The following is a 22,667-nucleotide window of genomic DNA, read 5'->3' as shown; positions in this document are numbered from 1 at the left end:
ATAACTTCAGCCGAAGCGGTACCCTGAAAAAACAAGGTTTTTAATGTAAAACAGGGATGATGTTGTTTTGATGCGGTTAGCAACGCTTTGGAACGGACAGGATATGAAATACATGTTTCTCCCTCTCTTTTACCCTCTGTCCTTTACATCTGACGGAAGAGATGAGGAGTTACAGTGGTTGTGCACAAGTGAGGGATCCAGTGACAACCACCAAGTGGCAAAACCAGCCAGCAGAGTTAGTTTGTACACTTTTCCTCAATATGGTTTAACTGTTAAAAACAGGTTTTACTCTCCCAGGTCACACAGCTGGAGAGCTTTCTCCTCGTCCAGACTGACTGTTCATGCAACATGAGGAACGAAACGCAGCTCCGCCGATAAACCGTTCGGTTGAACCAGTGAACATTTTTGTAAAAAGCACGAAAAGAGTCCCTTCAGAATAAAAAAGAAAAACAAAACCAGGATTTTTTTCCCTTCATCGCGACTGAAGTCCGTACCAGCCGAGGTGTCTGTGTGATGCGTGTCTCGAGGGCTGCGAATCCTCGCAACGTACACACGTGGGCAGTGTTTTTTGTGTGGCTGCGTGTGTATATTTCAGTGTTTTAATGTCTCTGTGTGTGTGTGTGTGTGTGTGTGTGTGTGTGTGTGTGTGTTCTCATGCAGCCAGCTCTGACTTGACCAGCTTCTCCATCTTTTTTCCTGTTTCCAAGGCGACCTCAAGCTGCTCACACTCCAGGTCACCCTCAGAAGGACTGCGCACAGCGAGAGCGAGAGAGGAAGGGAAAGAAAGAGGGAGGGAGGGAGGGAGGGAGGGAGGGATGTGGAGATGGAGAGACTAGCAGCCCTTTACGGTTTTCATCCAGGATAAACAAACACATGACAATTACCTCCAAAGGTCTATCCTTCGGCAAAAATTAGAACCGTTTCGTTCGGTGTCAAACTGGACAAAACTGCCCGGTTGAGCCCAGTGAAGCTGCAGGGGAATTATGGGAGGGAAACTCTTACCGCTCATCTGGGTGCTCGCTCTCTGAATCCTCTGCCACCAGGACATCGTACTCCTCTGCAGCAAACCTGTCCCAGTCTGAGAGCTCCTGGCCATTGCGGTCTACTTCCTGTGACACAGAGACGCCGCTGCCGTCATCAGCGTGAAGAGCGAACATGAAGATCACCCTTCCTATACATCACGGTGCTCTGAATAGCAGAAAGTTTGGCTCGGTCACGGTATTTAAACCCTTTACGGACTCGTACACCATCCCTACACGATGTCTCATCCCAGAGCGGCCGGATGCTCGGCTCACCTTGTGTATGGCAAAAGGATCTTTTTGCTCATGTTCCAAGTACTTTTCCAGGCTGAAGAAGGTGTCAAAGAACACATGGGCCATACCACATCTCTTCAGGTCTCGAAGGGTGATTTTACCTGTGGGGCGAGTAAAGGGCAAGCCTTGAAGAGGGGCTTGTTATTAAGGTTAAGCCCCTGGAGTCACTGGTCCAGGAGCCAGAAAGCAGTCAGTCTTAAAAGCCTGTGTCCACGGGCAGCTGACACATGGAAGCCGCTCCTACTGCTGAGGCTCAACCGTATTCTGACATCGGTGGACAGGCGGTCCTGCTAACCAGGCTGCTGGGGCTTCACCAAATCCAGCATCTGGCACAAGAGGTCATGGAAGGGCAGTGGCTCAAAGCCCATGGCTTCCAGCCGATCGTGCTGCTCCTCGTAGAAATGTTCCAGCTCGTACATGGAAAGGACCCCATCCCCGTCCAGGTCCATGCAGCGGAACCAGTACTCTATGCTGCGGAGGACAGATGGACGGACGCTCATTACTTGCTGTCCCGTCCATGTTTTCGGTCATTGTTACGGGTCTCACGGACATTCCTTTACCCATTCACTGCTGCTAGACGTGGATGTGAAACTGTGAGCAGAGGGTTGAGTTTGAAGCTCAAGGGAACATCTGCTGTTTCTGAACTTGCTGTAGTTCGTGAGAACCAAATTAGGAAAATATCCAGCTCTATGAACTGGCAAATTTGTACACGACTATGCTGCTTCGAATAAGAGTTAAACACCGTAATCCGGGTCTTAATTTTATTCCTGTAGCAACCAAAGTAACGCTTTTGATTTTTTGAAGAAACTCTCCGAGTGGCCGATGGGTCGTAGTTTGTGACCCTCTGATCCCTCGTAACAGGATCAGTGTGCAGTAAGTTGGGGGTGGACTGTGCACCGCTGTCCGCACTTGGCAATGTCACTTACTGCGAGGGGGGTTAAGGTACCTGGTGGGGCTCCTCTTGTCTTCCTCAGAGATGAGAAACCACACAAACTCCGCGTAGCTCATCCTGCCCTCTCTCTGGGCCGAGGTTCCCCTGAACAACACAGACGGCATCGTCGCTCTTTCGGAATCTCATTGTCAGTTTCGGTAACAATGTTACGAGCCCTCTTCCAATGACTTTTCCGAATTGAAAGAATTTATACCTGAAAATATCCCTGAACTGTCAGTCTTCACATGAAACATCTATTAAAATGTGCACCCAGTACAGCATGGGGTATTTATCTCGTGGTGAATATCACAAACACACCTTGTGACCGCTCCCGAAAACAAGCGTTCTATGATTCTCTCGGACGAAGCTGTATCACAAGAAAGGGCAGCAATGTGTTTGTTACAGTTCACTCATAATAAAAGTACAATACCTTGAACAATCTTATTCATCATGTTCTCGCAATCCCGCTGACCCAGCTCTCTCACCCCATTGATGCTTACCATGGTAGTTGTACCTGGCCAGGTCCCGTCGATCAATGGACAGGTTATGGTCTGTATCAAGCTCCCAGAACTTGCAGTAAATGACGTAAAAGTGCTCATAGGAGAAGTAATCTGTGATCTGATTGATATCGTCCTCCCCTTCCAGTAGGGAGAGAGTCTGAAAGGAGGAGATGTGCAAATAAAAGAGAAGAGGAACAAGAATTTCCTTTGAGAGGATTTCACGGTGTAAACAGGGTCCATGGGTACCAAGTGTTATACATTGAAGAGGACGCACGAGAAAGGCAGAGCGCGTAGCACCCTGAACTTTTTCGAAAAACGTGATGGCACACGGATTGGAAGAGAAGTAGGAAAGTGCCAGGGTGGCACAGCGAGTAGCGCTGCTGTCTCACAGCATCTGGGTGGTGGGAGAGGACGTGGGTTTGATCCCCACTCAGTTTGTGTGGAGTTTGCACGCTCTCCCCGTGTCTGCATGGGCTTCCTCCGGGTGCTCTGGTTTCCTCCCATAGTCCAAAGACCTGCTGTTCAGGTTCACCGATAGCGTGTAAGTGACGGAGCGTGTTCCACTGATGTACGGATGAGTGACCCACCGTAAGCAGTGTATCTAGCAGTGTAAGTCACTGTGGTGAATAAGGTGTGTGGGCTCATAACACTACATAGAGTTCATTGGAAGTCCCTTTGGAGAAAAGCGTCTGCTATGTGAGCAGGAGGAGAGGCCTGCTAAAGGAGGCAGGGCCACACGTAGCACTCCGCACCTGCAGGAAGTTGCTCCTCCGAAGCTCTGAAGCAGTAATCCTGCCTGTCCATGAGCGGTTGACTGTGTAGAAAATCCTCTGGATGGCCTGACAGTGGCAGAAATGCAAGATTTACTAAAATCGCCTTGTTTGTTTGTTTGTTTTTCAGCTTCCAATTTTTACCTTGGCTTAGTCATTTCTGTTTCAGTTTCAGACACTGTCCTGTCTCATAACAGGGGACCCGACATCACCGTGCGCTGCCACTTACAGCCACATGTCCAGCCACTGGGAGGCGCTCTGCAGCACTTACCGTAGTAATGTATCTGGAGTGGAATTCTGGAGCATCCTTCAAAAATGTCAGACCTGGGTGACTGTCCACTATGTCCTGAAAAGACAGATTAATTACTGTACACGCTGAAGAGTAAGGGCACCCTCGACTATACTAGACTAAACACGCCTTGCAATGAGCAATAGTTTTGCTGGCTGGATGGATAAGGGAGATGGCGACTCTTGTTTCTGCGGCACTGCCGCGTACTCAGGCACAGCTCCGCATCGTTTTCATTACCTGCAACAAAAGGGTGAAATCCTCCTGCTCCAGGTAGGCGGCGCCTCGCTTGGCAAGCAGGTAAACAAACTTGGACGACTCATCAAAACAGCTGAGGGACAACCTTCCAAAGGAGGAAGGAAAGAGCACGGTTGGAAACAGTAACATCCATCATGTGCACGTTGTTCTTTGCCTACACTTTGAGCTTCACCACAAGCTCTCAATTCGTTTCTGGCGCCAGGTCTCGCGTTCCGGGTTGTGACTCGGATCCAGCTTGGGAATCGAGAGCAAGTTCTTACTTGTTCCACGTGTCCACCAACGAGCTGGCAGAAATAAAGCCTGTCGTCTCTCCTCCAGCACCGTGGAAGAGTGCGGCCTTCCAGTACAGCGGGCAGCCACAGGCCTGAGGGAAACGGCATCCAGTTGAGTCGCTGACAGCACCTCCTCCTGGTAGCAGCTATGAGGAGAAACCTTCCCGCGTCCCCCTGCCTCTATTAGCACAATAACGTTCTTGTATCACAAGTACCCGAAGGACTCAAAGTGCACAGGGTACAAGAACTTGCTGCCGTACACAGTCAGTACACAGACCGCACATGCCAGGCAGTGTGAAAACTGTAAAGAGAGCAACGGCTGTGAAGAGTAGACCAATGGCTACACAAAGCGTTGTGCTCACAGACTATAAGGAGATTAAGAGCTGTAAAGAAGTCACACGCCTCGTCTCAAACCAGACTTGAAACTGCCTGTCAGACACATCGTCCTGGATTACAGACCATCATTTACAGCTGGAAATCCTGTGAAATCAGATATCTTTATCTTCTACTGATCCTTCTGCAGATCTTCCACAAATACACATTTCTTGATACATCACCCACTCATCTTCACCTCCTGTAAAGAACCTCAACATGACACTGGACAAATCCATAAACATCACTTTTTTCCACTCCTCCGTCACTGATTATGCCGCTACCTATTTCTGCAGGCGTTTGTTCTCTCCAGGTTGAACTGATGCGTCTCCCTAGTGGCAGGTCTTCCTTCCTGCCATTTGCCTTCTCCAGTGCATCGAGTGCTGCTCATCATCTAGAACATACTGTAATCCTGCTCCTCTGCTCCAGTCTGTCTTCTGGCTCCCCTTTAGTGCTGAGATCCAATTTAAGACCCTCAACCCAACCTACAGGTCCCTGCAGGGTGTGACGTCTCACTACGTCCAGTACTTCACTTCTTCGTACCGTCTCTGATGCAACCTGAACTGGGCCTCCCCACCCCGCTTCATCAAGACTGATCAATTCACTCATGGAGAGTCACAGAGCATCTGCTCTTCTGCGTCACTCACTGATCTTTCTCACAGTATCTCTGTATTTGTCTTACCTTATCTCACCTCTTTACCTTATAAGAGATCCACTTTTACAAGTGTTGCATTTGCCTTTCGCAGTCTAATTTTGTTATATTACTCCTGCAGAGCATTTCATCTAACTGGTATTAGGAATACAAAAAAGTAAAGAAAACATACAAATACTACAAAGAATGCAAAGGAAATAAAGTGTTACATGCTAAACAGTACAAATAATGTACAAGAAGAGGGTAAATCTTGCACAGAGGGCCTTACCTTGCTAACCTTCCCCATGTCATGGATGGTGGCTCTTTGCTCCTTAAAGTTGGCAAATGTTGCCTCAATTCTAGCTATGACCTGGCCGACGGCGGTGCTGCGGGGGACGGGAGCTCCTTGGGGCAAATAGAAGCACGAAACGCTTGCAGACACGGGGGTCACAACCACAGTATTACCCTCACGTGGAGGTACCGCTGAGGGGGAACAAGGAGGTGAAGGGAGGGTTTCTGCCTCCTTCTCTGGCTCATTTCGTTCCTAACGGAAAGAAGACAGAGAGCACTAAGGAAGGCAGAGAGAATCAGAGACAGACGAAGACAGAAAACTAGCAAATACAACAGAGGAGCAGTGAAAGGAGTGAGAAATATCATCTGTTAACTCATACTTTTTCCATTTATTTGCCCTTCAAGAGGGCCAGATCGGAGGGATGTTTGCTTGAGAAAACATAAGCAACTCTCTTTTCTGCCATCGAGCTCACAGGACATTGTACTGAGCTCGAGAGCTGTCACTGAAATGACACCATGATCACGGAAGTGTCACTTTAGTTTTTGCTCGTTATAACCTGACATGCAGGTGCTCCATCTACTGTAAATATGGACGTGGATTTAGAAGTTTTTGTGAGCTGCACACAATGTTTTTACGATTTTTGCCCGTGTACTCACAAGTCTGTTAGTGACGCGTAGACCACGTGTCACACTGGGATGTACCATAATTGTGCTGTCCCTTTGTTTATGCGTTAATCAGGTGATAGTTTCCGTTCTCACTTGACTAAATCAGTCCGCTTCACAATGCGGCAACTGACGCGGAGCAGCTGCCTCATTTTGCAAAGATTTGGTGAGCAAAGACAAGGGATTCTACCTGCGGAAGTTGACTGAGGGAGGCCACTGCTGCTGTCCGTGTGGTGTTCTGTGTTGTCCCTGACATTGAAGTGTCTGTGGTAACCTGACCAAGCATTTCCCAGTAGACAACCCTGCCCTGGTCCTCCTGTATCAGTTCATACAACCAGCTGGTTCTCAGTCCTACAGTCCTTTGGCATCTCAGCGTCCCAGTCTTTTGCCTCACAAGGCGGGCATTCATCTCGACTTCGTCTCCTCCGTCATATGTAGGTTTCCAGTCCTCTCTGTTCCTCAACTTCAGGCTTCTCATTATTTTATCACATCCTTCCAGCTTTCCATTATTACTACTACCCTCCAGCCTTTGCATCCTCTATCATGTTCCAAAGTAACTTAAAATTCCTCCCTTCCTCTTTCCCCTCCTCTGCTGCACTGACCTCAGTCCTGTCCACTGTAAAACTCTGATTTGTCCATGTATGATGCCACCAATGTCCCTCTTTGAACCTTGTCCTTCACTCTTCTCTCTCTCTGGCCTCCAACTTCTAGACCAACAGATCCCACCTCCAGCCCATTTTTATCAGACACACTCTCCGCCAACAGAAACAAAACTATGCTGCTGATTCTAGAAGGTAGAAATCTGAAAGTGTCACAGACTTTGAAGTTTAGAAGGAGACCTGTGCATCCTTCACTCTGCTGTTTCCTTAGGCAAAATTACTTTCTTGCAGAACAGTCAATAACCAATAACCCACACAAACTTTTCTCTACTCTTTCTTCCTTTTGTTTTCCCCCTTCCTCCTCCTCCCTTCTTAGTGCTCATGATTTTACCTCATTCTTTAGAGACAAAGTCAATTCCATCACCGGCAAAATCTCAGCATCCACTAACCCCATCAGGACTCCCAGCAAAGTTTCATTCAACTGCCTAAATCTCACCACTATTAAAAAAGTCCTCTCTGGACCCAAAGTCAATCCAGAATTTCAGGCTGGTTTTCTCCAAAAACATTAAACATGCAGCCTATAACCAGTTATCTGAATTCCTTGACCAGAATGATCACGTATCAGCTGAACACAAGATGAGCAATTCCACCAAGATTTCCTTCCTTGCAGTGTCAGAAGCTCTTCGGCTAGAGCTGTCACCCCCTTTCCTCTGTCCTCATTCTACTCACCATCTCTGCAGCATTTGACACTGTCAACCATCGGATCTTCCTTTCTGCTCTAGGAACAGCTAGTCAAAGGAACAGCATTTAAATGTTTTGAATCTTATCTATCGGGTAGATCTTACCATGTGGTTTGGTACAACTCCCTGCCTTTCCCTTAGTATCTCTCAACGGGTGTTCCCCAGGGCTCAGTTCTGGGTCCATTACTCTTTTCCATCTACATCTCTTCTCTTGCCTTGGCCATTGACTCAGACTCATATTATAACTGCTATGCTGATAATACCCAGCTCTTCCTTCCACCATGCCCATGCGGACATATGCTTTCATATAGCAGCTTGTCACAGGACATCACTACATGGATAACAGATCATAATCTATAACTCAACCACTCCAAAACCAAGATCCTTCACCTCACAGCAGGTTTTTCTACCTGTCAGGAACTCTGTCAAACTGGAAAATTTGTTGATTTTAATAGCTTCATCCATCAAGGACCTGTGAGTTAACCCTTTCCAGCTGATATATAATATTGCTGCTTGAGTTGTGTTTGACCTACCAAAGTTTTCCCATATATCTTACCTCCTCACCTTTCTCCTCACCTTTGGCTACCTGTAGCTGCCTGTATCAAGTTCTAGACTCTGGTTATGGCCTACAAGACTGTAAAGCTGATCTACTCCCCGACACCTGTTGGTACCTGATCACTCACTACGCCACAGCCAGACTACTGTACTCCCCCACCTCTGACTATTTGGAGGTCCCATGCACAAGAGGTCAAGCAACCTTAAGTCTGAAGGCTCTGATGAGCTGCAGTGAGATCCCTCTCTCCCTCAGAAATATAGAATCCCTGTCAACATTTAAGAAGGGTTTCAAAACATATCTCTTTCAGATAACTTCTCTCTTGATCTCCAGTCTGCTCCATAAACTTGCACTACTTTAACTGTTATAACTACCTTTGTATTTTCTATCAATTTTGTATGTAGCTACTTGTGTAATATATACCAGAAACAATGGTACTGGACAATCAGTGCTTTGAGAATTGTCTGCCTTCATCTATAGCTCTTTGTTGGTGAAATGCAGTTTTGTGTAAATGTAAGTTCTCATGCTGTGACCTTATGTGGCATCATCTTCACCTTGACATTTTTTCCTCCTTCAGTGGAAGCCAAGAGGTCTTGCTGGAGCTTTGTTGCACTCCACTTGTGTGCTAAAGTCCCTGTCTTTGAACCTGTGGTCGCACTGCTCTCCACCAACTCCTGGGCAAAGAAGTCAATGTTCTCCAGAATCTGCAGCAGTGGAGATTCATCTTCATTCCTAACCACTTCACCATCACTTACAGGTTTGCTAAGGTGTTCCTGAGATGAGCCCAGTGGTTTGCATGAGGCTGCTGGAGTACCTTCAGGAGACATCATTCCACTTCTATTTTGTGACTCAAAAGCACAGCACTGGAGACAGTCTGCCTGCTGACTACAGTTCATGAACTGTGGCTGCTCATTTATGTTTTGGGACAGTCGTTCTAAATCCATCAATACTCTTTCTATGTCATCTTTGTTGCTGCTACTGTTCTCTGCTAGTCTTTGAACAGGAACAGAGTCTGGATTTACCCCCTCGGTACATTGGTGTATTTCACTGGGCAGATGGGGGTGTTCCATCTCAGCTAAGAAAGCAGACTTGTTTCTGCTGTTCTCGGAAATCTCATTGGCCAGGTAGCTACCAGGTACTGAATGGTTGCCATTATTTCTGGTAACCTGATGTCCAACATCTGCGGAATCTACGCCAAAGTTCACTCTCCCTCCACTGTTCTTCTTCCATACTTCTGAGACATTTGATTCACCCCCAGTATATAGTGCTTCCAAGGATTCTACACAGAAGCCCTTACTGCTGGGCAGTGAGAAGTTAGTAGAACAGCGGATGTCTAAATTGTCACTAGGGATGGTTTGAGGTGATGCTATCCCTACACTCCCATCTTGCTGGTCCCGAATACCAGGTAGAGAAACTTGGGATGTGGGAATGTCCTGGACAGATTTCTGACTACCAGGTATCTCTTTGTCATCCAAGTGTGGCTCAGCGTGAGGAAAGAAGGAAGGCAGAGACTTTACTGAAGGTGGAGAGCAAACAACATCCTCATACCTGGGTGGCTGTTCATCTATGAAAGTGTGGTGCGAAGATTGTTCTTGCATCCCATGTAGATAATTTTCCAGCTCGGATACGTCTCTGCAACGCTGATCTCCCAGAAGCTCTTGATCAAATCCAACTGAGAACTTCAGGTGGCTACAAAACTGTGACATCATGGTCCGATAGAGAACTTCAGCATTGCTAGGATCATTCTCATGGTCTGTGTCGTTTCCACCAAAAGACTTTGTCTTGATGCACCGTGTGATTATGTTAGTACACCTTTTGAGGTCACTGGAACACTTGAGAAGGATGTTCAGACAAGCCCTGATGTCCTTCTCAGAGATGCCACTGTCAACCTTTGTCCACTCCAAGAGCCGAGCCATCAGATTCTCTTCAGCAACTCCATTTAATTGCAGTGGGATGATGTTGTGTTTTTGAAAGGGGCCGTGAGCAATCTTTTGTTGTTCAACATAGTGGGAACTCTGCAGCAGGCTAAAAGGCACATTGTTCTCATTTCTTTTGAGACGGCCATACAAGAAGTTCACATCTGTAGACTTCCGGCCTTGGTGGTCCAGTCTCACCTTTCTCCTTTTCTGTAAGGGGACATAACCCAAGGAGAATTCCTTCATCTTCCCCCTGGCCAAGTTAATGACCTCCCCTGCAATGTTTTTAAGGTTTACAGGAGCCTGGACAGGTAACCCTCTCCTGAATCCACAAATGACAGGCGGTGAGTGGCGATGATCGGTTCCTCCATTTGTAAACCTGCGATTGTGTAAGTGGACCGATCTCGCCATTTCAAATGTGGCATTTTCCAAGGTATGTTCATGAGAGAGGGGAGAGCAGACATCTGTCAGCTCAGAGCAGACACTGTGGTGGGCAATGGTGCAATCCAGCCCTTGTCTCAGCAGCTGACAGGGCCCGTCGCAATAGTGCACGGCCCGCTGCCTACGATGGTCCACTACCACACTGCTGTAGCGACTCACACTGCTGACCACGAGGCGGTACGTGGCTGCCATGGCGTTGTAAAGTCAAGTTTATGTGTTTCACTGGTGCGCTGAGATCACCTAAAATCAACAGCCGTTCTACTATAATAAACAAACATCAGCCGTATTTTCCACACACACAAAAAAGCAAGAAAAGAATGCAACGTTAAATATGATTTGGCTCAATCTTGATAAGCTATAGCAACTTGGTGGAAGTGGCCATTTCCCCTCATGCACACAAGCACCCAGGTGAAACAATCTCGACCGGCACTCTGTGGTCACAGGACACTCATGGCGACGGTGGAAGTGAATTCCATGCCACATGATTTGGATCCCAGGGCTGCTCAGGTTCTCTTGCTCCATATGGAGACCCTGTCAGTGATCGTAAGAAGGACGGACACCACGAAGTTCTCCCTTCTTCTCCCAGTGTCTGCCTCTTTGTAATTTTTAGACAACCTAAGAGGGGAAAAACAAGAGAAAATACTGTACACAGAAATAAACTACAACAAGCTCCTATTGTTCTCTTTACCATGTTTGTGTGCATATACTTCATTATTCCTGTATATATGAAGGGGGAGACAACAATCCCATCCTAGACCTACCCACCCCACCAACTCCATCTTGTTTCAAGTCTTTATCCTGCAAATCAGACACCTTCAGTTGAAGAACAGATCAAACCCATCTGGGTGAGCTCACACACACATCATCTGAAACCACTCGTCCCATATGGGGTCGCGGGGAGCCGGAGCCCAACCCAGGAACACAGGGCGTAGGGCTGGAGGGGGAGGAGACGCACCCCGGATGGGACGCCAGTCCGTCACAAGGCACCCCAAGCAGGACTCGAACCCCAGACCCATCGGAGAGCAGGACCCAGTCCAATCCACTGTGCCATCACACCCCCCCAGGTGAGATTTTTTATTAATATAGAATTTACATTTACTCATTTAGCTGATACTTTCCTCCAAAGCAACTTACAATTACTAACCCATTTACACTGCTGGGTAATTTTACTGCAGCAACTTTAGGGTAAGTACCTCACTCAAGAGCATTACAGCTGGAGGTGGGATTTGAACCTACAACCTCTGGGTTTCAAGGCAGCTGCTGTAATCCACTATGGTACCACATCACTATGTATACTCTTGAAGAAGCACTTCATAAGCAGAGACAACTTAGTGTGACACACAGTACTGACCTATTTTTCAATCTTATTTTCAATAATTCATATCCTTTTTCTCATCTTTCTCTTGGCACTGGAAAAACTGCAGTACTTGCCTAAATCAATTAATAAATAGTGGATATCGAATTTGACCCATTTTCTGCAGATTTCTGAAGCAGAACTTTTATCAGTGAGAAATTTTCTGCAGCAAGTTAAAAGCAACACAAAGGACACATGATCTTGTCAGCGAATTCGAGCACAAAAGCGCAGTCAGGTAACACGACTCGAGAGCCTCCACACGACAGGTGCTCATATTCTAGAGGTGGAGTCAAGGACGCAGCTCAATAATCACTAAATGACTCTCATCACAGGAGCAAAGGTTGAAGATGAGAGACAGAGAGCCATTTCAGAGCATTCAAGGTGACAAATTAGAGAGAAAGTGGTGGCGTTCCACACAAGAACAGGGAGATACACAATCCTGGAGACCACTGTTAAAACCCAGGTTCGCGTTTGTGTATCATTCACACCCGAGTGTTACTTTCATTTGTTTCTTTATGCTTTCTGTTTCTCTTTTTTGTTGATCTTACTTTTATTTTCCATGAGCTGACAGGGAAATGGCTACTTTTTCTGCCACGATGCCAGCGGAATGAGGACGGAGGTGCGTGCCCCTCTCAGCCACCCTTGCACTGCGCACACAAAGCGCACGATTAGTTTCCACTGGCAGGACACAGATTCATTAGTGCTGCTCCGCAAGAGCATCCGTAAGACAGGAGACGCTGCGAACACCAGAAAACCAGACAGAAAGTTGTTCGTCAGCAGTTGCAGATCACAGTCTAATTCTGTTGAGGGACACAAAGCGTTCATGGTACAAACACAGTGAGATCTAAATGAGACAGGTTCTCCTGGATTTGTGTCACATTTTTGCCCACATTCTGCGAAATACAAACATTTTTCTACATTTATACGTCCAGATTGAATGGGAGAATTAAAGGGCAAACTGTGCCACTTCTATTCAGACATCTGCAACAATAAAGAAACGCATGGAGGAGATGCTTATATAAGGGCAGTAACCCTTACGCCGAGCACCGGCACACTCTGCCGTGTCCTCACTTCCCTTCTTCCTTGTAAACTCCTACATTTGCTTGAGTTTGGGTTCAAGTCCACAGTCTGAGCAGTGCGCACTGCAGACGTGCATTTGTCGCTATGGAAACGCTGCCCAAAACTCTGAAATCCAGCCTGTGGGAAGTCAGTCGCTCTGACATTTCAGACGCGGAAAACCGTAAAACACGTCGGAAACGTTTCTGCTCCGATGTGCTGAGACACCAGTCACTGGTCTCCGGAAGCACTTTAAAGCCCGGAGGTATTTCCGGAGTCCAGGGCGCGACCTCACACTGTTTCGGTCATGGACACGTTTTGTTTTTAACGCGACTCCTTTCGTTCTTTAATATTTCTGCAAATTGATCACTTTTTTTATGAATAAATCACGCTTATGGATTCCACTTGAAAATGTTACAGCAGAATACCACATACGTGTACACGGAACGACTGGGATTCATCTTAAATCACTCATTTACTTCAGAATTCCTGCGTCGACTCGGAGGTACGAGCTCATAAAGGTGGACCTTCCGGCGCTTGTCGAACAGCATTCAAGCTATGGATATTGAACAAAGGTTCAAATGAAAAGACTTTCTGCCTGAGTACCTTGGGGGTTTGTTGGCCATTCAGTGAGGTATGGAAGAGCAACCCCTAAAATATTTCTTCACGGGAAGTGAAACATATCTGTCAGTTATAGCGCTTGCTTATAGGTTAAACAAGGAAAAGTGTTTCTATGGCGACAGCGGATCTGCTTGAGCTGGACCTCGGTACGGTCTTCATCAGTCGGTGATGTCAAAGGCTCCAGTTCCTTCAACATTCACATAACGACATCTGTGTCTCTCAAAGGTCTGCATAATTCGCACAGCGTTTAAACACAGCATTTCTGCACCGCAGTCATTCAGCCTACAGTAGTGAGAAGCACACATGGAAAACAAACTTCCCTAAAAAGTTTCGGCTCTTTCTAAAGCATTTTTAGGGCACAGGAAGGCATCTTAGAATTAACGTTCATAAGCGAAACTCATAAAGAGATACAAATCCACGTTCATCCCTTTGTTGTCCTCAGGATTCTCGTGATGATCTCGCCCGTTTCCCACGTGCGCAACGGCTCTCGATGCCACACGTCCGCAACTGCCGAACTCGCACAAAGTACAAGCGAGCGCTGCGAAAGGCCGGTCGAATAACACAGCGCAGCACAGCAGCCTCTACCAGTCAAACTGCAAAAGAATCACAAATATCGGTATCATTCGCTGCTTTCGTATCGCCATGCCAACCACCCGATTTCAGCAGACTTTAGGTTCCAAGCCTCAAAATGGCACGAGGCGAGGGCTGTTTTACAGGAAGAAGAGGAGGGCGGAGCTCAGCGAGGTGATCCTCTGCCGCTGCTGCCGCTTGCTGACAACCTTCCTTCGACCCCAGAAATGTGCTGTTGCGTGGAAGAGATTAGAGCCACATGGAGACGCTCTTCCTGGAAAGAGAACACTTGGAGAACAACGGAGGAATGCATTTCTCACACAAGGGAGGACATCATCTGTCTTGAGAAAAAAAGGTGTGAGAAGTAGATCATAGTGACGGACGGACACGTCTCTGCACTTATACCTTGTGTTACAAACACTGCACTTCCAAGTGTATTTGTCTCTTTTTAATTCCATGTTTTTCACCACTCTATTACTATCAGTGCTCCGTCGCAGAGCGAAAAGCGCCGCCTTTTCTGCTTCCTGCCGTTAGGGGCAGCAAACACACTGAGAAGGGGAGGGAAAGTCCAACCGTGGCAGCGGAAAGGGATCCAGAGGCTGAACTCCACATAGTGTACAGAATGCACTTCAGGGGAGTTCATTTTTCAGTGTACAATTTTTACATCCGACACTTTTACACAAACTGTACAGCGACTGGACGGGGGTTCATTTCCATTATTACACCATTTTCACAGCCAACCTGTTAACCATGTGCAGATAAACGTTTACTTAATGAACCGCTCTGTTCCTTGTTGTCACATCCCACGGGGCCACTGCCCCTCCTGGTCAGAGGCGGCGCCACTCAGTGCCGCTAGCTAACGCTCACCTATCACCTCACAGTCTCGTAGGACATGGAGGTATAAAAGGAGCCAGCGGAGCAGAACTAGTCGCGGATTCTTAATCAGCAGTTCTCTTGTGCTTCGTTGGCGATTGGTAGTCTCTTGTTCCCTCAGTTTGTTTTCTAGGTGTGCATGTTCCAGTCCCGAGTGCCCGTCCCGTCAGTTCCTGCCTCTTGTTCTTCAGTCCTGGTCCATCGTTCCTGTCCGGTATTTCGTCACGTCTCAGGGTTGCGGTCAGACTCACAGATTAGCGTTTCACTGTTCACCGTAGTTCCAACACCGTGTGTGTTTCCTGGTCTCGTGTTTCTTGTTTCACTTCCACCGAGTGTCTTACAATACTCACCGTACACGTCTAACCTCACACTGCACGTGAAGTCATTATATATTTCGTCTGTGTTTGGACGTAATAGCAACGCGCGTCCGTGTCGGACTCCCGTCCGGACGCTACAGAAGAATCCGCCTGCTAATATGACTTCAGCGGAATGGCGTGAGCTGGCGGATCTGACAGAGGCGAACCAAGAACGGCTCCTGGTTTGCGCAAATGCCGCTAGCCGCCTCACAGATCAGTTGGGGCGGTTGACACGACTCCTCGGTCGCGGTGGGCGGGGCGCCGATCCGACCAGTTCGCAAACGCATGATGATTGGCGGACATGTCTTTTTGATCGTCTTTATGCTTCCTCGGGTCCTCGCGCGGAGCCCACGAGCCCTGTGCAGACCAATGGGATCAGCGCTACTGAGCAGCTGTCCGTTCCCTTCCCGGAGGCTTTGCAAGGTAGTAGAGGTGAGAACCAGAATTACACAGAATACTCAATCTCCAGTCCAGCCTCTCTGTTCCCAGGGCCCTACTCTCCAGAGTCACCCCCTAGCCCAGACAGAAAGACAGAGAGACAGTTCTTCCCCAGCACCAAGAGTTTTCAGGTGCGTTCCAGGTCTCCAGTGGAGAAGACATCCAGCCCCCGATTGTCAAGACCACTCTCTCAGGAGTTCTCGCCGGATTACCGGAGCAACTCCAGGTCCAGCCGGACCCCGACGCCGCCAGGGCAGCAGGTGCCCTACAGCCCTGTGGACAGTGAGCCGGCTCAAGCACGCAACCTTGTCAGCTGTGCAGGGCTCGAAGAACAGTGCGTCAGACAGGGAATAATACGACTCAGTAACGGGCGTTTGACAGAGGAGGAAAGGAGGCGCCGTTTTCTGCAACGCTTGTGCTTTTACTGTGGAGCTGCGGATCACGTTCAGGTTTCCTGTCCAGTGCGGCCACCCCGTGGATCCCAACGGACCGACTTACTGGTGAGTGATGTATCTCTCCATACCTCCCTGTTGACATTACCAGTTACAGTATCCTGGGGTTTCCAGCAGCAGCAGACGGAAGCTATGGTAGACAGCGGCGCTGCAGGGAATTTCATGGATCATGATATGGCCGCGTCCTGGGGCTTGCCCTGTGCCCGATGCCCAAAACCCCTGGCTATTAAAGCTATTGATGGCGCTCCAATCGGGTCGGGGCGTGTAGAACAGCGCACAGAGCCCGTTACTATGCAGGTAGAGCCACTCCATAAGGAACAGATATGGTTCTATCTGATTAAGTCCCCTGATAACCCCATTATTTTGGGATACCCATGGTTATGCACCCATGACCCTATTATCTCTTGGAGTGAGGGGAAACTGCTGTCTTGGGGACAGCAGTGTCCCAAACACCTGGAGACGTCTTGTAACTCCACATCCATAGAGAGCCCTAATGCAGATCTTCCCCTGCAGCTTCCAAGGGAGTATGCAGATCTAGTGGCGGTGTTTAGCAAACACAAGGCTGCAGAACTGCCTCCTCATAGACCTTGGGATTGTGCTATAGATCTTTTTTCGGGCACTACACCCCCTAGGGGGCGGGTATACCCTCTTTCTCAACCTGAACATCAGGCAATGGAGGCTTATATAACGGAGGCACTAGAAGCCGGATTCATCCGGCCGTCTACCTCTCCAGCTTCCGCTGGCTTTTTCTTTGTTGAGAAAAAGGACGGGGGTTTGCGCCCCTGTATTGATTATCGGGGGCTAAATGCCATTACTGTGAAGTACCCGCACCCCTTGCCTCTTATCACGTCGGCCCTCGAACAGGTTTCCGGTGCTACCATCTTTACTAAACTGGACCTTAGGAGTGCATATAACCTGATTCGCGTTAGGGAAGGGGATGAGTGGAAGACCGCCTTTAGCACCGCCCTCGGCCATTATGAGTACCTGGTCATGCCTTTTGGCCTGGCGAATGCACCTTCCGTATTCCAGGCTTTTGTTAATGAAGTACTCAGAGAACTAATTAATCGCTCAGTATTAGTGTATCTGGATGATATCCTGATCTTTTCTCGGTCCCGTGAGGAGCATATTGGACATGTCAGGGAGGTGTTGCAAAAGCTGGCAGCACATAAGCTGTACGTGAAAGGGGAGAAGTGCCAGTTCCATGTGCACTCTGTGGATTTCCTGGGGTACATCCTAACACCCAACGGGGTCACGATGGATCCACAGAAGGTCTCGGCAGTTCTGTCATGGCCTCAGCCAAAGACCGTAAAGGACCTGCAACGGTTCCTAGGTTTTGCGAATTTCTATAGGCGCTTCATAAGGAACTTCAGTTCCGTTGCAGCCCCGTTGACTGCGCTGTTAAAAGGAGCCCCTAGGCGCCTGACCTGGACTCCTGAGGCGAGTCAGGCCTTTGAAGACCTAAAGCAGCGTTTTACTTCTGCCCCAATCCTGAAGCACCCTGATCCCAAACTGCCCTTTATTGTGGAGGTTGATGCTTCTGAGGCCGGGGTAGGGGCAGTGCTCTCACAGCGCCAGGGAAGTCCCCTGAAGCTCTATCCATGTGCGTATTTCTCACACAAGATGTCGCCTACTGAACAGAATTATGATGTAGGAAACAGGGAGCTCTTAGCCATAAAGATGGCCTTAGAAGAGTGGAGACATTGGTTAGAGGGGGCTACGCACCCATTCTTAGTGTTAACTGATCACCGGAACCTGGAGTATCTGCAGAAGGCAAAGAGGCTCAATTCCAGACAGGCGCGGTGGGCCATGTTCTTCACCAGGTTCCGTTTCACGGTGACCTATCGTCCTGGCTCCAAGAACGGCAAGGCCGATGCCCTGTCCCGTTTGTTCGAGGTATCGCCTCAGCTCTCCCCACCAGACACCATCTTGTCCCCGACGCAGTTTGTGGCTCCTATCCGTTGGGCTTTATTGGACGATATCCAAGCAGCCCAACGTCAAGAACCCGGTCCCAACGAGCAGCCCCAAGACAAAGAATACGTCCCGTCCACTGTTCGGTCCGAACTCCTACACTGGGCCCATGATGGTCCAAGTACAGGACACCCAGGGGTCAACCGAACCTTGAAGCTTCTCGCTGAACGCTTCTGGTGGCCATCCATGAAACAGGACGTACGAGACTTCGTCCTTGCCTGCACCACATGTGCCCAGGCCAAGGTCCCACGGCAGCTGCCAGCAGGGCTTTTAGAGCCACTCCCGATTCCCAACCGTCCATGGTCCCATATAGCGGTGGACTTCCTTACTGATCTTCCGTGTTCTGATGGAAACACCACCATATTGGTCGTCATAGATCGCTTTTCCAAGGCCTGTCGACTGATTCCTCTGAAAGGTCTACCTACAGCCCTGGAGACCGCGGAACTGCTGTTCCAACATGTCTTCCGGCTATATGGCCTGCCAGAGGATGTCGTCTCGGACAGGGGACCCCAGTTCACCTCAAGAGTCTGGAAGGCCTTCTTTGCCCGCTTAGGAGTCTCAGTCAGCCTCTCCTCTGGGTATCATCCACAGTCTAATGGGCAAGTGGAACGCCTCAACCAGGAGGTTGGACGTTACCTGCGGAGTTATTGTGCTCAGAATCAAGCGGATTGGAGCAGATACCTCCCCTGGGCAGAGTACGCCCAGAACTCCCTGGTCCATTCGTCCACAAACTTAACTCCTTTCCAGTGTGTGCTCGGTTACCAGCCTCCGCTGTTCCCGTGGACGATGGAGACCAGTGGGTTGCCAGCTGTGGACGACTGGTACAAGAGGAGTGAGTCGGTGTGGGAATCCGCACATGTCCGTCTCCAGGAGGTGGTATCCCACCAAAAGGAGAAGGCCGACAAAAGGCGTAGGACTGTATTGTACCAGCCAGGGCAGAGAGTATGGTTGTCCACCCAGGATCTCAAACTGCATTTGCCCTCGAGGAAGCTTGCCCCCCGTTTCATCGGCCCCTTCAAGATCCTGAAGAGGATCAACCCGGTTTCTTACCGTCTACAGTTGCCCTCGCATTATCGTATCTGTCCCACGTTTCATGTTTCGCGCCTCAAGCCCCATTGTGTTTCCGCCCTGCAGAGCCCAGCAGTTGCTCCACCTCCACCGTTGGATGTGGACGGTTCTCCTGCCTACTCCGTCAGGGCCCTCTTGGACTCCAAACGGAGACGGGGTACGCTGTACTATCTGGTCGACTGGGAGGGCTATGGGCCGGAGGAGCAGTCTTGGGTACCAGCACGGGACATCTTGGACCCAGCTCTTATTGAGGACTTCCATGAGTGTCATCCAGATCGGCCTGCTCCGCGACGGCGGGGGCGACCGCCTACCCGCCGGCGTTCTGCGGCTGGAGCCGCCCCTGGAGGGGGGGGTACTGTCACATCCCACGGGGCCACTGCCCCTCCTGGTCAGAGGCGGCGCCACTCAGTGCCGCTAGCTAACGCTCACCTATCACCTCACAGTCTCGTAGGACATGGAGGTATAAAAGGAGCCAGCGGAGCAGAACTAGTCGCGGATTCTTAATCAGCAGTTCTCTTGTGCTTCGTTGGCGATTGGTAGTCTCTTGTTCCCTCAGTTTGTTTTCTAGGTGTGCATGTTCCAGTCCCGAGTGCCCGTCCCGTCAGTTCCTGCCTCTTGTTCTTCAGTCCTGGTCCATCGTTCCTGTCCGGTATTTCGTCACGTCTCAGGGTTGCGGTCAGACTCACAGATTAGCGTTTCACTGTTCACCGTAGTTCCAACACCGTGTGTGTTTCCTGGTCTCGTGTTTCTTGTTTCACTTCCACCGAGTGTCTTACAATATTCACCGTACACGTCTAACCTCACACTGCACGTGAAGTCATTATATATTTCGTCTGTGTTTGGACGTAATAGCAACGCGCGTCCGTGTCGGACTCCCGTCCGGACGCTACACTTGTGGAAAACTGGGACACGGAACGTCCCTTTACTCCACCTGCGATTTGTCCGGTGCTCCCCTCCGAGACCCTAAACTGAGAGACGACGGGCATCGCGCAGAGACGTACGGTCCCCCGGGCAGCATCGCCATCAGTCGACACACACATCTCTGGAGAAACATCTTCGATTCTAAACACATCAAGCATTTGCAGCACAAATGGAAGCACAGAAACGGTGTTGGTTCCCACTGACATTTTGTGTCTGTACATTTTCGTAGGTCTGCAAACATACAACTCCATTTAGACTTAAGATCTTAACACCAACATGTTCTACAATATTTGTGTCAAACCTGATTATTTGTAGCTTGTTTATTAAAGTTATGCTGTCAGGTAGCTTGACAATGTAATTCAGCTGCAAGCTAAATTAATTATTGTTGCAATTATTAATAATCGTAATCAGCTGTTTCGGTCGTTACATTAGAATGACATTAATCCATTGTCGCGAAGGGCTGTTGCTAAGCAGAAACTCAGTTTCTGTATACAGTCGAATGAATTTATCGATGTTCCAGGTGCTTAAAGATGGTGCTGTAGTGCAAAAGGTGACTCGGCAACAAGGGTACACCGAAGAGCCGATGATGAAGGGGACGGCGGGATTTGCGAACACAGGAAAACCCCAAGACTTGATGAGGATGTGGGGGATGGAGAATGATGAAGAGGAAACAGAGGAAAAGGGGGGATGAAGAGGAAACACGGGAGCCGGGACATGGGGAAAACAAGAGGTCTGTGAGATGAGAACAACAGCAGGTAATTCCTTGCAACCAGTGTTTGTTCATTTCTTGTTGACTTTGGTCTTGTTGCGTTGAACGATTCGCGTGACCCGATACCCGATACCGAGGTCCCAATGCTGCCCTTGGCCTTCACTACAGTCCTCTGCGCTGCTGCGCTGTCCCGCTTTTCCAGGCTCGACTGAAGCGCATTAAGAAAAGGAGCCGCTTCACGGGCAAAAATGCCGTTGTGCCGAATCCAATAGCACGTTGTAGGAAATCGGTGCGTATTTCCACAAGCCGCGGCAATTCAGAGTGTCGTTGAACGGGACCCGGATACGTGAGAGCAGGGAAACAGGACTGTTACAATAAAATAATTTGTATTTTTATTAAACCCCGGCGGCTGTAGGAACATTTCGAGCTCAATTATTATCCGCTACTGGAAATTCCCCCCAAAGCAGCAGAGATACATTTCGATACATTTCAACACGTTTCAGTCGCGCGCACGGTCCGCTCGTGTCCAACGTCCGTCCCCGAACGGGCCGGTACGAGCGGCGCGTGTCGCACGTGTTTGTCTCGAGAAAAGCGTCGCGCGTCCGTCCTTCCGTCCGTCCGTGTCGTGCGTCACGCAGTAAGCTGCGCTCTACTCAGTCCGCGCTCTACTGTGCTCCGCTGCAGTGGAAACCGATTCAATGAATCATGTGCGGTTCCGCGGACTCCCACAAACTGTGCTCCTCCTGTCTCTGTCTGTGTGTCACTGACTGATGCCGCCCGCCCGGTATTTCGAGGTAAACTTGTCCGCGGCTCGCGCGCTCAGCAGCAGTCCGTCAGCGGGCACCGCTTCTCTCCTCGTCGCTGCGGTGGAATAAAACAGGAGCTCACTTACCCTGTCCCTCCCTGCGTTTACACCGGTAAACGTGCGGCGCGAGACGAGCCCGCCAGCGAGCAGCGCGCGAGACGCCGTCGACGGGAAGAAGAGTCCTGCGCGCTCACGAGCTCACGTTCGGTTCGGTCGTGAGAAACGTATCCCGTGGGGGGGGGGGGGAGGGGGGGTTGCTGACGGTGAACCGGGTCGGTGCTGCAGGTTCCGTCACACCGACGCGCTGCGGGGCTTCGTTCCTGTTACCATTTCCACACAGTATCGCATCGACAATAAATTAATAATCGCTGTCATATTGCCGCCGCCCCCCCCCCCGCGCTGTACCGTCCACCTGCTGCGCGTCTCGTGCCCCGCAAGTGTTCGCGTGAACAGGACAGGCCAGGGGAGCGCGCGCCGCTCATTCATAACAGACCGGATGGAATGAAAAGCGGCGACGTGTAACAACGTGTCTCCGTGTCCGCGTGTCCGTCCGTGGGCTCGGTGGTCACCGGTCCGAGGCGGTTCCTGCCCTCGCGCTGCCCTCGCGCTGCCCTTACTGTGCGAAACCAAGTGTTCACCTTCTCGTCCTTCTACCTGCAGTTCCCACTGTTCCCGCAACCTGGCTTCTCACCTCTTCTCTTTCTACCTCCTTTCGTTTCTATAGCAACCAGGTGCCGAATTACATGTACTGTCTTCTCACTGCTGTTTACACACATTTTTACCTCCGTGTATTTCTGTTTCTCAGCGACTTGTAAACTTTTGACTTGATAGTTTGTGTTTTTTTTTACAGTGTTTTCCCACAGCATTCAAATAAGAACTGTTTTTGCAGGTTAAGTGTTAAGGACAAAGTGGGTCGAGGGGTAAGAGGACAGTTTTCAGA

At 49.4% G+C, this 22,667-nt stretch overlaps 1 protein-coding gene across 2 annotated transcripts; it reads right to left on the bottom strand.

Moving 5' to 3' along the window:
- Positions 1–60: 60 nt before the first annotated feature.
- LOC108927562 (serine/threonine-protein phosphatase 2A regulatory subunit B'' subunit alpha-like) lies at positions 61–21,885 on the bottom strand. 2 transcript variants are annotated; one of them, XM_018740961.2, is made up of 14 exons: positions 21,815–21,885; positions 8,734–11,151; positions 5,623–5,877; positions 4,319–4,422; positions 4,041–4,143; positions 3,786–3,860; positions 3,497–3,583; positions 2,745–2,901; positions 2,563–2,611; positions 2,260–2,349; positions 1,609–1,784; positions 1,296–1,414; positions 1,003–1,109; positions 61–749 (listed from the first exon to the last, which is right to left on the bottom strand). In XM_018740961.2, exons 2-14 carry the CDS (start codon positions 10,726–10,728, stop codon positions 653–655), a joined length of 3,414 nt encoding a protein of 1,137 aa, XP_018596477.1. In that variant the 5' UTR covers positions 10,729–11,151; positions 21,815–21,885; the 3' UTR covers positions 61–652. The 2 variants fall into 2 exon arrangements, with proteins under 2 accessions (XP_018596477.1, XP_018596479.1); XM_018740963.2 differs by lacking the exons at positions 8,734–11,151; positions 21,815–21,885 and adding an exon at positions 6,478–7,098.
- Positions 21,886–22,667: the final 782 nt, after the last annotated feature.

This window comes from Scleropages formosus, chromosome 19, assembly GCF_900964775.1.
Source record: "Scleropages formosus chromosome 19, fSclFor1.1, whole genome shotgun sequence".
NCBI lineage: Eukaryota > Metazoa > Chordata > Actinopteri > Osteoglossiformes > Osteoglossidae > Scleropages > Scleropages formosus.
Note: the sequence above shows the minus strand (reverse complement) of the source record. Positions and strands in the feature narration are given on the sequence as shown.